We start from the raw sequence: 14,560 nt of genomic DNA, 5'->3' as shown, positions 1-14,560 counted from the left end.
CGCCGCGACCCCCGGCGGCCCCCTGCCCAGGCGCGGGGCCCGAGGCCGCCACGGGCCGTCGAGGCGGGGCAGGCTGGGGGGGGGCGCCGGCGCGGACAGCCCCCCCCACCCGAGCGCGGCCCCTGCCGCCCCCCCCGGGCAGCCCCCGGCCCCGGTACCTGCGTGCGGCGCTAGCGGAGCGGACGCGGCGCCCCGCCATGCCCGGCCGCGGCTGCTGCAGGCCCCGACGGCAGCGCCTCAGTCCGGCCCGCCGCCATGTCCGCGCGCGCGCGGTGCATTGTGGGGCGAGGGCGGGGGGAGCGCCCCGGGGGGGGTGGCGCTGAGGGCGGCGGCGGCTGACAACGACCCGACCCGGCCCGGGGGGACCCCCGGCCGCCAGGGGAGCCTCCTGCTGCCTTAGAGCTCCCCCTTGGCTGAGGGGCCGACGCGCCCCGCTCCCCAACACTCTCGGCGTTCAGGGCCTCCCTCCCCCAGTGCCACAGCAGCAAGCGGGGATGAGGGAATACGCGGAATAAGCAGCACGGTTTTTTCTTAATCCCCCCCAACAGCCATCCTAATTTCCCCCCTCCTCTTCTCAGCCCAGGCCTCTCCTTACGCATAAAATCATCAGGGTTGGAAGAGACCTTTAAGATCACCCAGTCCAACCATCCACCCAGCGCTGCCACTGTAACCCTTAAAGCACTGAACCACATCATCCAGCGCCACATCCAGGCGCCTCCTAAACACCTCCAGGGACGGTGACTCCACCACCTCCCTGGGCAACCATTCCAATGCCTGATCATCCTAACAGTGACATTTGTTTTCCTAATAACTAATCTGAATCTGCCGTCTCAGTTTAAGGCCATTTCCTCTCATCCTCTCACTGCAGGCACGGTAGAAGAGACCGGCCCCTCACCACAATCTCCTGTCAGGTGGTTGTAGAGAGCGATGAGGCACCTGCACCCCCAGGCCCCGTGGAGCTGGGTTAGGGTTCCACGGAGCCCCACGCCACAGCCCCGGCCTTGCTGCCCCCTTCCCTAGGGCTTCCCCTCCTCTTCCTCTCCTCTCCAGTCGGTGGAGAAGGGCAGGTATGCCCCAGAGACACTGAGGAAGTGGCTCCAGGCTCCCTGACCTTGGCTACGGAGCCGGCCCCGGCAGCAGCCCGGGACAGCAGCTTGGCCAGCACGTCTGCTGGCAGTCTGCAGGTCTACAGAGAGAAGAGCCAGCCTGCCAGCTCTTAGCACTGCTGGACGGCGACCTAAAGGCACTGGCAAGTGCTTGTCTGAAGCAAATCCCTCTGTGAGCCACTACTACCCCTTTTTGGCACTGAAATGCCAGGTTGGCACTTGAGGCTAAGGAGGCCTTTCCAGAAAAACAAGGCATGTAAAAGATTAGTCTTGAACTACTATAGGGGTTCAAAGGAAAGTATTAAAAATAAGAAGAACAGGAGTGCTGGAAACACTGCCTCAGGGAGTATGTGCAGGTAAACAAAAGTTGCAAAATCTGTAATACTGGATTCTATAAATACTGACGATTCATACTTCTGAATGTATTGTGAAGTCAGCACAATCCTGACTAGGGGTAACGTGCTATTTTTTTGGTTCACTTGAAGTTCACACTTCACAAAATCAGGACTGGATAACTCAGGGATGTACTACAGAGGTTTCACCTTCAGGAACGTGAGCCAGGTCAGTCCAGGGCAGCAATGACAGAAACAACAGTGCTGCCCTGGGGCCAGCTCAGGTTAACTGGGTGGTGGTTTCAGCCAGTCCTGTTTGACAAAGATTTTTATTAGGTTTCATAGGTCAAAGAGTAAATTGCAAAAGTAACCTAATTATACTTGCTGCTGGATACAGTCCTCCTAGATCAACATTTAGACATGCTAGTGAGCAAACACACACCAGTTTGCAAACCTGACTAGCATATTTCCTTCAAATAGTTGGCTAGACTTTAATATGAAATGTTAGTGCAGTTTGGCTCTGAAAACTTGAACCATTTATAAAGCCAGGAGTCTTTGACATAGTTCCTCTCTGTGTTCAGGAACAATGCTTCCTTCTTTGCTGATGTTAAAGAATGTTTTATTGCAGGGAGCAGTATAGAAACATGGCAGTAAAAGAGGAAGCTGAGTTCTACTGCCAGTTGGCCATTATTTAAAGAATTCCCAATTCAGTGCCAGTGATCAAAACCTTTTAGTTTCTGGGCTCAGTTTGTAGGACAAAATAGAATCCTGAAAGCCACTAAATTTTATCTAGAAATCAGAGACAATAGACATAAAGCTGTAGGAAGCAGATTTTATAAAGTGCCTTTCCAGAGCACAACTTGCTTATCTCCTGTTGCAGTATGACACCTCATTTTCAGTCCCATACCCAAACTGCTATAACATTACGCCTAAAAAATGTAGAAATGTATCGTAGATTTCTTTTTCATTTTCTGGCCAAAAAATGCTGTTGATCACCATCGGAATGATTTTTAAAAATTATTTTTAGGATTTACTAGGTTTTTAACATCTATTTAAATGTATCTACTGCATTAAGGCCCTGTTCTCTGTCTCTAGCTGTGTTGGAAGAAACTCTAAAACTTCTTAGATAATTTACTTATCAAATGAGGAAATCATACTTGACTGTCATCTCAAGGATAGGTTCCTGGTCAATGCTACAGCCAGGAAACTTTACAGAAAGATAGAACTTATCTGTGAAGAACTTCAGGTTCTTAGCAACTGTATCTTCCCAGCATAGTACAAGATTTTCTATCTATATATTTTTGTAGTATATTACCTTGTTTCTTGATGTTGGATGTCTACTTAAGCTGAAATACATAAAAAAGATGTGAAAATCTGAAATGCTTAAAAACTATAATTAAATTTGTCAACTAGCTATACATGTCTTCTTCACTTACAGTAATGCCAGTCATGCTTGAATTACCTAAGCAAATTTAATCAAAATGTCAAAGATCTACCAAAACTCAGTTAAAAAAAGAAAATAAATCACCAAGTGAGATGACAAAATGTAATTTGCTCTTCAAAAGATAAATTTCCAATATGCCTTGGAGGTTCTACTTAATTGTTTTCTGTAAATCGCTGCACTTTGCTTTTCTTTGCCAAGAACTATCAGAATCCCAGCCATGGGTGACCAGTTTCTTGGGCCAAGAAAAAAATCAATGACCATTTAATGCTTTCTATTGTTGATACTTTATATGTCCAAATCCTTTTCTTCCAGCAGGCATAGGAGCAAAATTGTACAGATGGCAGGTTTTTGTTGCAGGCAACCCAAGAATGACATCAGTGCACTGAAGCAGTGGTTTGTTTCTGCATGTCTGAAAACTTCGGTACCAAATTCAGTTCCTGATCCTTAATGCCTCTTTCTTGCTTAAAAACCCTTTGGTAATGTCGTTTCCCCCATACCACACTGTAGGATCAGTGCTGTGGCCACTCACTCCTCCCTAAACAGGAGCTTGTAAAGATGAATTTCCTGCAGGCCTGGTTCATGTGGTGGTGTTCCATGTGATGTTCTGCACAGAGTGTTTGTAGTTCTGGGTTTGCTGACTGTAAGCTGGGACTCTTGTTCAGAGCACTCACGTCAGTAACCAATAGCAACCAAGCCATTGGTATCCTTTGACATTACACCGTAGTTACCAGATGCTATACTTAGTACACTAAAAAAAGGCACTTGCAAATCTGTCAAAAATCATAACAACTCTATCCCTTATTTTCCCAGGACGTAGTTAAAGTAGGATCTTTAAATCTGACTGGATTCCACAGACTGAACTCGAGCCGACCAGTACTTAAAAACCACGTGCAGTACTCAGTGCACCACTGCCACCATGAAATGCTCCATGTCAGAGTGCGTGGATCCTCCATAAATCCATCCTGCTGAGGTTTGGTGTGGACAGAGCTTTAGGAGTGCTGCAAAAGGCCGATTTGCAGCAGCCGGTCCTTTGCGGCGGCGCTGTGCCGGGCCGGGCAGAGCGGCGGCGGCCGTGCAGCATGCTGGATCCGGAGGGCAGTGTGGAGCATCAGCCTTCCCCTTCCTTCCCCAAACTCCTGCTCATCCCTCTAGCCATGCTCCTCGCAATTGCAGCGCTCCTGCTCTTAGCCTTTTCCGCCACGCGGCAGAAAGAGCCTGATTTTTACACTTTCAAAGTTGTAAACATCAGGGGCAAGTTAGTCTCCCTGGAGAAGTACAGGGGCTCGGTAAGTCCCGCGGTGCTGGGCTCTGGCCCAGGCTCACTAACAGCCAGTCCTTGCATGTCTGCGGGGCGAGAGGGGGGGAGAGAGCACAGAAACTTGGGGCACAGTCTCGTGTAGGTCTGGGTTTATCACTCTTTATCTCACCACTCTACCTGAGGGCAGTGCTGCCTGCATGCTGCCTGGGTGCCGCTCCCCACATCTCTGCACTCCTGTTTAGCGATGATATCTAGTTAATACAGGCTCCTTCTCAATAAATGTTTGCAGTCTAACCCCTGTGTGTGTCTGCGTCTTCTCCCGGGGCAGGCGGCTGCTGCCTGTAGACGTGGCAGGCAGGGAATGCTCCCCGCCTGCCGTTCCTGCAGCAGGATGGATTGCACTGGATCCTGGCTGTTCACTTGGAAGCTCAGGAAGTTTGTTTCTTTGTGTAACTTACTTTCGGAGCTTATTTCTACCTTTTAACCGCATGACTTCTTGTATATTATTTTTACTTAAATCCCATTCCTTTTTAATGTTCTACATTGAAAAGAAAGGGATTTAGTCAATGGCTAATGGAGTAAACAGATTTCACCGTAGTTAGTGAAAACGTGAGAGACATTATAAAGTAGTTATTGTAATATCAGAGTGTAATGAAATTGTAACATCGTGCTATTCCTCTTTCGCTTTTTAGTGCGTGAAGAAGGGCACGTAGACACACATATACTTTATGATGTCTTTTAAATTTTATTTACATATTACTTTAAGGAGTTTTAGGCAGAGCTTTCCATGCCATTTTAAAACAGTGTCCTTGACTATACTGTGATTTTATTTTAGTTTAGGTAATTTAGTTTTTCAGTGGTTTGATCATCTAGAAAAGATGGTCAGTACCTATGGAAGAGTGATAAGGGAATTTGGCACACTGAAGGCTTAATACTATAAGCTCTTATGGCCCCACTCACAAGTTACAGAAGCTAAAATCAACATAAATCCCACAAGTGCACTCAAATGACACATCTGTGACACTTGCAGGCAGTCCAACAGCTTACCTGCTGCTCAGAAAGGCACCATCTCTTCTCGCTTTTGCCCTTAATGTCCAGTATTGTGTTTTCACCTTCCTTTTCCCCTCCTCAGGTGCTTCACTGAGGTGTCTGAGCTCACTAGTGCACAGCAGCAGGTCACTGAAACACTGGCAGATAGACAGAGAAGGCATATGGGGAGATGCACATTTTCCTGAGCTCAGCAGAAAGGGATACTGGTGGAGTTGGAACAAATGACGGGACTGAATCTTACCTGGTCAAAGTTCTCATCTCCCTCCATGCACAATTCAGATACAGCAGAACTGGTCCCATGCCCACTCCAATATCCCTAGTGGAAAAAAACATGGAAGCTGTTTAATATTGAGTAATATTTGTGCTTTTTTAATCAGTTCCTTCCAAAGGCTCTGTCAATAAATCGTGCTACTGGGGCATGTTTTGTCTGCAGGTCATTGCAAATCTGAATAAGCAAGTACCACCTGTAGCTTCTCTACCTCGGGGCCAGAATCCACATAGAAAGGAGTTAAGGGGGAACTCAGAATTCCTTACAGAGAGCTGTGGGTGTTCATCCCCCCTGGAACAAGCTACAGAGCCTAATTTGGAATCTTATGAACAGGAAGCTGGGGGGGTGTGCCTGTATCCCAGTGCTATGATTCCAGGCCATCCTTGAGGCATGACTGGTTTCGTAAGGGAGAGTTCTAGATCTGTACCTTGGGAGAGGGAACAACATTGATGAATGGTATTCCTTGATCTCTGCTAGGCCACATGGAATAGTTGATTCCAAAAAGGTGATGACCAGCTTCTGTGTGGATAAAAAGATTTACATTCAGAAATCCTATTGATGTTCAGGCCAGCTGCTCTTTGATAATGCACGAGCACCATTTTAAAGAAAATTGCAGCAATAAAACACATCCCTTTCTGTCATTATGTTGTCAGAACTCGGTATCAAGATAGAAAAAGGTTAATTAAAACTCCCATTTATTTCTTAAAATAAACTTGCTTAAATCTGCAGTTAAATAAGCAGTGTTAAGGCGTATGTTTATCATAATATTTTAAAGCTATTAAAAGCAAATAATATTAAAGTACTACGTGTGTGCTGGTGGTGTTCTAAAGAAAGTGAGTCACTAGTTACCTCCTGGAACAATTGTCTGCTAATTGCCAAACCAGCTTTTAACAGCCTTAAGCTTTCTGGCAGATGTAGAGAAGACATTTTCTTCAATTCAGTCACTCAACTAATTTATTTAAATAGCTACCTAATTGCTAGTCAAGAAAATAACCGGGAATTGAAAAAATCCAAAAGCTTCCAGACTACAAAAAAAAAAAAAAAGTGTGCTAATTCTAAAAACACAAAAGCTGTGCTAAGTATAAACAATCAGTGCAATTCATGACTTGCAGAATCTTTCTTCAATAACTCATTATTAATATAAATTTTTGCACATTCAGATCACTGAAACAATTTTTTCCTAGTAGCGATTGATATTATATCAATTTCTATTTGAGTTCATCTTAATAAAAAAGTACCCTCTGTTATATAGTATAGAAGAAATAGACTAACAATTATGCAATAACAAAAATTAAATATATCAGAGAACAGTTTGTTGTTTTTTTCTGAAATAAATGTGCACAGACATAATCTCCCCTTTAATAAAAATACTGAAAATATGTAAGGGAGTACTCCCTTTCTATGGGGGTATTATATTGCCAGAATGCTAGAAATTTGGCATATGTGCTACAAAATCAGGTACTGTGTGACATGTACCTGGAAGCAAAGACAGGAATGACTATAACAACTGAGAAAAAAGTATCATGAGTGGAATAGACCCCAAAACTGTCTGGTTTACTGTGTTATGGGAGAAGGCCATGGTTTTTCCGGGCTTCTATACTGATGTTGACCCCTCTACATTAAAAATGAGGGGCAGTGATACGTGGCTGGACAAGAATCAAGAGGATCCAAACAAGCTCAGTTTTCTATCTAACCTATCTCCCTACCTAATTCAAGAATCTTATCTTTCATTTTATGATCTGAATCAGATATGCTGTAAGATATATTCTTACCAAAAATAGCGCCTATTTGGGAGTCAGAACTCCCAAGCATCAACTGTTCTCTGCTGGTTTTGTACCTGTCTTTGATATAATAGTCCCAAGCTACCCCAGAGCTGAGTACAGTGTGCTGGGGTGGAATTAAGCAGCGTCAGTGCAGTGCCTTTGGAAATCCTGAACCAAAGGTACTATAATCATGTAAAAGCATCAGGCACTGTAACTACCTAAGTATTATTTTACTACTGGAAGTAATGCCAGGCACTTTGGATCAGAGCTCCCTGCAGTCTGAGTGTGTGTATTACTGAGTGTGGGTAAATGCAGAGAACAGCATTTAATTACTGCACAAATACTGCTCTTTTTTCCGTGGAGGTAACAGCTCTGTGAGTTGGTGTAAGCTGACTCTTATGGCTCAGGTGGAGCCAGTTAAGAATCTCCAGGTCTAAAAACCCTGCTGAAAGATCCACAAAGGGTTACTTGAAGATGAGACCAGACTCATAAATCTGTTCAGGGACCATTCCCTCACGGAGGCACCTTGGTGTAAACATCAAGTAAACCAGGAAGTCTTTTTGCAGTGTTAAATAAATGAGTTCACTACTAGAATGCCTGGGTTTTCTAAGCAAAGGGAAAGACAGGATAGTGTTAAGAGGTCAGACAAGAGCTGATAGAGAATTCGGCTTAAATGAAATGATTTTTGTGAGGTCCATGATGAACTGTTTGCACTGCACACTAGGTGGTGTGCTTGACCTGCACTCTCAAGAGCCTAAAGTCAAGCATATTGAACTTAATTTAAAGCATTAATAGTTGTAAGAAGTCAAAGTACAGCCTCTACATGAGAACAAAAAGAGTGACTGTTATTTATTAAAAATAAAATATAGACCAAAAAAATCATCACATTTAATCATTTCTAGTACCAGACACTTGAAGGATTACCTGGTAAAGGTTTTTAAAGAATAATTTTAAATGTTCCTTATGAAATACCAATAAATCCTGCAAGTTTTGATTATATGTGTTAGTTACACTTCTAGGAGGTTTGCACTATTAAATTATGGAGTTCAGTAGTGGAGAATTCAGTTACAGGGAGAGCATTTTTCTAAGGAAAAAGAAGCATAATGTGTTTGCTATACAAAAAAATGCTGTGTGTAGTTTCCTTCTATTTTGTGGGAAGTTGTCTGGAAGTTTGCACTATTTGCGCCGTGAGCTCTCAAGCCTTTCACCACCATGCCAAATAATCACTGATTTTAAACAGCTGTAAGTTAAAATTGATTCTTTTTGAGTGAATTCTTTCAAGCCCTCTTTTTGCTTAAAATCAAGCAAAAGTTATAAAAGCTTGATTGTTTTCATCTTTCATATCTGTTTTAATATGAACACAATGCCTACTCAAGCTTATTCCCCTAAACCTCCAATGATAAATTCTTACATTTCCACACTATTTGGGATAAAGTACCAATAGATGTGAATACAATAAGGTATATGAATACTCCTGCATCATGAAAATGCCAAGCCTTAAACTATATTTTAAAAAGCTTCTAAAATTTCATATGAAAGAACTACATGTGACTTCAACTCTTAGTGGTACAATTTATCTTTACTTCATTCTAAACTACAGTTATCACTATGCTTGGTAAATCAGATTATTTGAAAGGAACAGAACTGCCAATAGTTATTTTTTGTGGCCAATATATAAGTTCTATTTGAAATGCTGACAGTCTGCAACAGGAATTCATCATAAAATTATTATATCTTCTCTCAAAAAAATCTACTTACGTGCCACATCTTCGAGTGTTTTAGGAAACTGAATTTAAAATTTCAGGCAGAGCTTTTAAATGCCTGAATGAAAGTGATGCTTTGGGGGTTGGCTGGGTGGCTGCAGGTCATATTTCATATGCAAGTGTCCAGGGAGTGCTTGGATTGTGTTCTGTTGACACTACACCACAAAGATTACACCAACTTGTGTTTTGTGAGATTACCTGTCTTCCAGGGAGAACAGAGCCATTCCAAAACCACTTTAAATTCAGGAGCTGGACCTTGTGAGTCCCTTCCAACTCAGGATATTTATGATTCTCTATAGCAATATACCTACACAAGGTAGAAAACACAAACTAAGTGTTAATGTAAGAAATTATAAACACCAACACCCCGTTACCTTTTTCTTTACTCATTCCTACCCCTTCCAGGCCTTTCATTTTATGATCCCATACCTTACCCAGCTAAAGGCTTTTATAAGCCAGTTTGTTTTCTGGCCTTAAAAGTCCTATTTACATGTAGTTATTTATTTTTTGTATACTATAATTTCTTTGACACGCCTTATTTCCCTAAATACTTTTGTATTCTACATGAAAGTATTAGAATGGACTCAATTTATGTAGGATGAGCAGCAACTCACACTTACAAAATTTGTGAGAGTAATAAGAACTATGTCTAATAATAAATCCCAAAAGTTATTTAAGGATAAAATATCTCAAAAACCAATGGAAAATTCCTCAAAGCTTTGAGAAACTGCAATATGTGTCAGTTCAGGGTGAGGTCACTTATTTTCTCCAACAAATTCTTGGTGGAACCTGTTCCACACATGCCTTTATTTTCCTGTGGTGCTCACCTGTGTGTGATACCTTCCTCCAGCTGGATCTGCCTGTTGGTAATATCTGAATGACACCATGTCCACAGGTTGGACATGATCCACCACAGGAAAGATCTTAAAGGATAGTGGGCAGTCTTCACTTCTTGGAATCTCTAATTGAGGCAGTAAATTTTTGTGAAAAAAACTGTTGTCATTTTGTCTCGACTGAGTAGATTTACTCTAGAAATGGCAGAAGATTTTGCAGCCCATTCTGCACAGACCAACCCAAAATCCTGTAATTGCTTCTATTAACTTCCAGGTCATTTAACTAGCAATGATAAATGGATCAGCCAGTTCTGGATGGGTACTAAATTCTGCACAGGGAAAGATGATGCAGAGCAGATGTTTCACAACAGATAAATAAAAAACCAAAAAAATACATTGGTTTGCAAGTTTCTTTCATGCAACTTGGTCTATCATAGCTGAATGGGCACTTCTTGAATATGCTTAGAAACTGTCCAAAGGGCAGAATGGAGAAATATAGATTCTCTGAAAACTGAAAATTAAGATTGCTTAGAAGTTTATTGATTATTTTCATCATTGCCAAATAGGAATACATGAAAGAAATATTAAATGTTCCTATTGTGAACAGAACTCGATATAGTTTCAAATATGTATTCAGTCACAGTTCTCTAGACATTCTTTCTTTTTTTAAATAATCTGCATCCCAGCCTACCTGTTGGAAAGCTGACGTGTCTAACACATTTTTCAATCTCTCTTCAGGTGTCACTGGTTGTCAACGTTGCAAGTGAGTGTGGGTACACAGACAGCCACTACAAGGCCTTACAGCAGCTGCAGAGGGACCTGGGCCCCTACCATTTCAATGTGCTGGCCTTCCCCTGCAACCAGTTTGGGCAGCAAGAACCAGACACCAACAGAGAAATCGAGAGCTTTGCGCGAAAGACTTACGGTGCCTCCTTTCCCATGTTCAGCAAAACCACAGTCAGCGGGGCTGGAGCAATTCCTCCCTTCAAGTACTTAATTGGTGAGTAATCCAGAACACTGGAGGGTTGTTTCTTAAGTGTAGAATTCGTCTGATACAAAATAACATCTGACAGAAAAAAGATCCCTATGATTGTGTTCACAGAGTTGGCGGGCTCAAAGAGGTCAGAAGTCACGTAGCCCTTCTCACACAAGGCAGGATTTCTCTCTCTATCACCTCTGAGAGCTTTGTCTTACCTTCTAAAAAGATCTCCGGAGGTGAGGACACATCAGTAACAGTTGTCCTGTAAAAGCTCATCTAATAAACCTCTACATAGGATATAGATTTTGAAATATTCCCCTGTATACATCCAACACCTGACCTTCCGTTTTCTACTTTGCAGCCTCGTAAGTGCTCCTCCTGCGACAGGAGTGCTGCAGGCTGGATTTATAAGATTCATCTCAAGAGATGTAGCATAAGTGGAAGCAAAGCACCTCATAATTTACTTCAGCAATCAGAAAGTGAAACTGGGCACTAAAGGATGTCCTTGAATACTCCCTTCCTCACTCCTCCCCAAGTGTTGGAATAGCCATGTCCAGTTCCGCCGGTTCCAATCTGCTTTATAGCACTGACACCTGAAGAGCTTTGCAGGTCCTTAGCAGCCAGCTGACAAAATATGTTGTAAGGCAGGATATTCTTTATCAAGGCACTATTTTTCTTGCACTGAACAAACGCTCTAAATACCATTTAAATGCTAAATTAAAATGTCAGCCTTAACCCAAAGTGAAGGAAATGTCTTCCAACAATGAAATAAAATAAAACTCAGTGTGACACAGAATTCCTTGAGCTCCATCCTGCAAGGACTGTGTCGCTGCTGCTTCTCTGCAGTGTTTGCCCACATACCACTGAATTTAAATGAGTAGTGATAATATTTGTGACTGTCCCAAGCACACCTCCTTCCAGGTGTCTGTGGTGGATCTCTCTGCTAGGCAAACTTCCCTTTAATCTTCTTCAGGTCCTTCCGTTTCTGTTTTCCCCAGCAGGGTTGTTCCTGCAGACATCTCACATGAAACTTGCCAAACTTGTGTTTCCCTGTTGTCCCACAGGAAGCAGGAGGCTGCTGGAGGCAGCATTTAAGCAGCACAGTGTAGTCTGGCTGTGTCTTGGTGGTACTTTGAAATATCTTCTAATTCCTCGTGAGATTTTGCTCAATGTATAATCAGTGGAAAAAAGATGCTAATTTGTCTGTAGCATCTGTACTTGTGCTTTTAGTGGGATGAGGTGCCTGTGCTAATTGAAAATCCTGAAAATTTTATTAGTCACGTTGCAGAGCAGTGAAGGATAAGAATTCAACTTGTGTAAAATGAGTACGTGGCCAGGGAGGGAAAAATTAGATGAGTAGGAGGAAACCTGGAACAATTACTTTGTTACTTCATGTAACATTTGTTGAAACAATCTTCTGAAGCACCTGACACTGGGTGCTTTCGGAGGGAAAATTCTGGGTAAGCAAGTAATCAGTCCTGGTACAGCTACACTGTTATGCCAAATACCATTTTCCTATCAAAGTCCACTGTTTCAGGTTTATCTGGGTGGCACAGACACACACATGCCCTCACACACTTTAACACCCATTCTAGTGCTTTCTCCTGTCTGTCTGAAGCTTCCCTGTTCCCATTAGTCTCCAGGGGGCTCCTGTCTAATTAAAGCTCCCTGTCTGTCAGAAAATTAATCTTGTTCAGTCTGAACTCCCTATTTTACATTCCTCCTTCCTCTGAGAGGGTAGTCATCAAATTGATAGGAACAAATGTCAGGAATTGCCTAATGTGTTTTTCTAATATTTCACTTTTTCGCCTGTAGGTTCTACAGGAGAAGAACCAACCTGGAACTTTTGGAAATACCTGGTGGACCCCAATGGGAAAGTAGTAAAGGCCTGGGACTCTACTGTCTCTGTGGAAGAAATAAGACCTCATGTTACAGAACTTGTAAGAAAAATCATCCTGAAGAAGAAAGATGAATTATGACTTTCAAAAATACCAGCATGCCAATTACATCTCTGTTGAGAATTAGGACAGGTCTTTGTCTTTTCACATTCCAAAAGAGAGAATATGGGGAAGGGAAATTAGGACCAGTTGAATCTATAGTCACCATTCTAAGAATGTAGAAAACAGCAAGTTAGCATGGTCTAAGTAATTTAAATTTTTTTCTCCAACTGAATTCAGTTTGACCTTTCTGGGAAAAAAGAAATTCTCAGTAATTGTTTCTTCCCCAGTTCAAGTTATTCATTGTGGGTAACACTATAGGAAGTCAGTTAATGTACTTGTAGGAAGAAGACTCAGAATAATGAGAATTTCCTAACTGGGTTCTCACTGATATCTACATTTTTGTTGTTATGTTTTGACACAAACTGAATAAAATAAAGAGTAAAAAGTGCATGATTGACTCAAGGCATGTGCTAAGGAGAGAGACAAACCAGGTACCTTCAGCCCAGGCAGACTTGCATGGATATATGCCTTTCCAATTACCACAGCCAAACATATTTCATTTCATCTGTCTAGAAAGTCATTTTAGAAGGGCATTGGGGAAATAAAACTATTAAATAGAAATGGAAGAAATATGAAGACAAAGTCTCTTTAAAAATTCTCCACAAACTATGGGAAGAATTTCTATATTTTTTCACCAAGTAAAGACTACTAGATGATATTTAAATAGTCATTTGAACATCTGTAGGACCAGAGCCTATAAGAAATGGCTGTTTCTTCTGAGAGCATTTTGTCTTAGAATTACTCTCGCTCATAAAACTCTCATAAAACTGATGTTAAATTTATTTTACAATTTATGACACCATCCAATTTTGCTGCATGTACAGACAAACACTAGACAATCAACATCTTTTCCATGGAGTTAATTTTTGCAAATATTTAATTCTTACATAATGTTACCTAGTTTAACACCACATTTATGTTACAAATTATTAATGTCACCTTTTCAGGCATCTGCTCAGCTCTCAGCCTGCAGAATTCCTTAGCTCACACTAAAATAATAACACCAACAATTGCAGCCTCATTGTTCCTTGACAGAAACCCTTTGAAAATCTTGTCAGATGAACTCTTTGTGTCTTGACAAAAACACAATGTTCCCATGCTCTTAACCCCAGGATGCTTTAAGAAGACTCTAGTCTTGTCCAATTGCAGTATTATTGACAAGTGAAAGCTTTTTTCTGCTTTTTAATGTTTTTTTCAGGTAGCACAAACAATGTTTGTCCATATAGTTGTCAGGGCCCAAGTGTACAAATAAGCCCTAATTGACCTGACCACAGTAAGGATTTTTTCCAAGTCATCACTGCCATTAAAGCTCTTCAGTGTCCAAACAGGCTCTAGGGGAAATCAAAGGCAAGTGTTGTGGCCTGCACTGGTTTGCAGAACAAGAGGGGAAAGGAGAGACATTCTGTGGAGCTGTCTAAGGAAGTAAGAGCTTGAGGTACTTTAGGATTTCCAGAAAGACCGTGAAGGGCAGAGATTGTACTGGACAAAACAATCTCAAATTGCCTGAAAGAAGCTGAGAGTGAGGTTTTTTTAGTTTTTAGTGAAAAAAAAAAAGGGAGGCATGTGGAAGAGAGAATAAAAGGAAGAAGTAATAGAAGAACAAAAGAAAAAAAGATATCAAGTAAAAAGGAAGAAATGAGAAGGAAATGAAAAGACAGTTTGCAGCCAAAGAATCTTTGGGACAAATGGGGCACAGAAATGTTCCAGTCTGAACATTGATACTAATGAGTATGTTCCAAGCTATATCAGCTACTTCTCACTTAA

The 14,560-nt window shown here is 41.9% G+C and overlaps 2 protein-coding genes across 4 annotated transcripts in view; one reads left to right on the top strand and one right to left on the bottom strand.

The window, feature by feature from the left end:
* TUT4 (terminal uridylyl transferase 4) overlaps positions 1-1,665 on the bottom strand; it is a 44,830-nt gene extending 43,165 nt beyond the window's left edge. For 2 of the 3 annotated variants that reach the window (XM_018072155.2, XM_018072157.2), the window contains exon 1: positions 159-250. The gene's annotated coding sequence lies outside the window, so the exon portion shown is untranslated. Of the gene's footprint in view, positions 1-158; positions 251-1,648 lie in introns of those variants that run through there. The other variant, XM_018072156.2, reaches the window with a different exon arrangement.
* GPX7 (glutathione peroxidase 7) lies at positions 1,185-13,203 on the top strand. The gene is made up of 4 exons (XM_029959705.1): positions 1,185-1,462; positions 3,195-4,168; positions 10,556-10,817; positions 12,612-13,203. The coding sequence occupies exons 2-4, from the start codon at positions 3,962-3,964 to the stop codon at positions 12,773-12,775; spliced, it is 633 nt and encodes a 210-aa protein (XP_029815565.1). The 5' UTR covers positions 1,185-1,462; positions 3,195-3,961; the 3' UTR covers positions 12,776-13,203.
* The last annotated feature ends 1,357 nt before the right edge of the window (positions 13,204-14,560 follow it).

The sequence above is a fragment of the Manacus vitellinus genome, unplaced genomic scaffold (assembly GCF_001715985.3).
Source record: "Manacus vitellinus isolate BGI_N305 unplaced genomic scaffold, ASM171598v3 scaffold_21_pilon, whole genome shotgun sequence".
Taxonomy (NCBI): domain Eukaryota; kingdom Metazoa; phylum Chordata; class Aves; order Passeriformes; family Pipridae; genus Manacus; species Manacus vitellinus.
Note: the sequence above shows the minus strand (reverse complement) of the source record. Positions and strands in the feature narration are given on the sequence as shown.

What these genes read in the sequence shown, in the direction of transcription:
- GPX7 (XM_029959705.1), top strand. Translation starts at nt 3,962, where the DNA reads ATGCTGGATCCGGAGGGCAGTGTGGAGCATCAGCCTTCCCCTTCCTTC. An exon ending in TGGAGAAGTACAGGGGCTCG is followed by an intron (nt 4,169 to 10,555) that starts GTAAGTCCCGCG and finishes ATCTCTCTTCAG; the next exon opens with GTGTCACTGGTTGTCAACGT. An exon ending in TCCCTTCAAGTACTTAATTG is followed by an intron (nt 10,818 to 12,611) that starts GTGAGTAATCCA and finishes TTTCGCCTGTAG; the next exon opens with GTTCTACAGGAGAAGAACCA.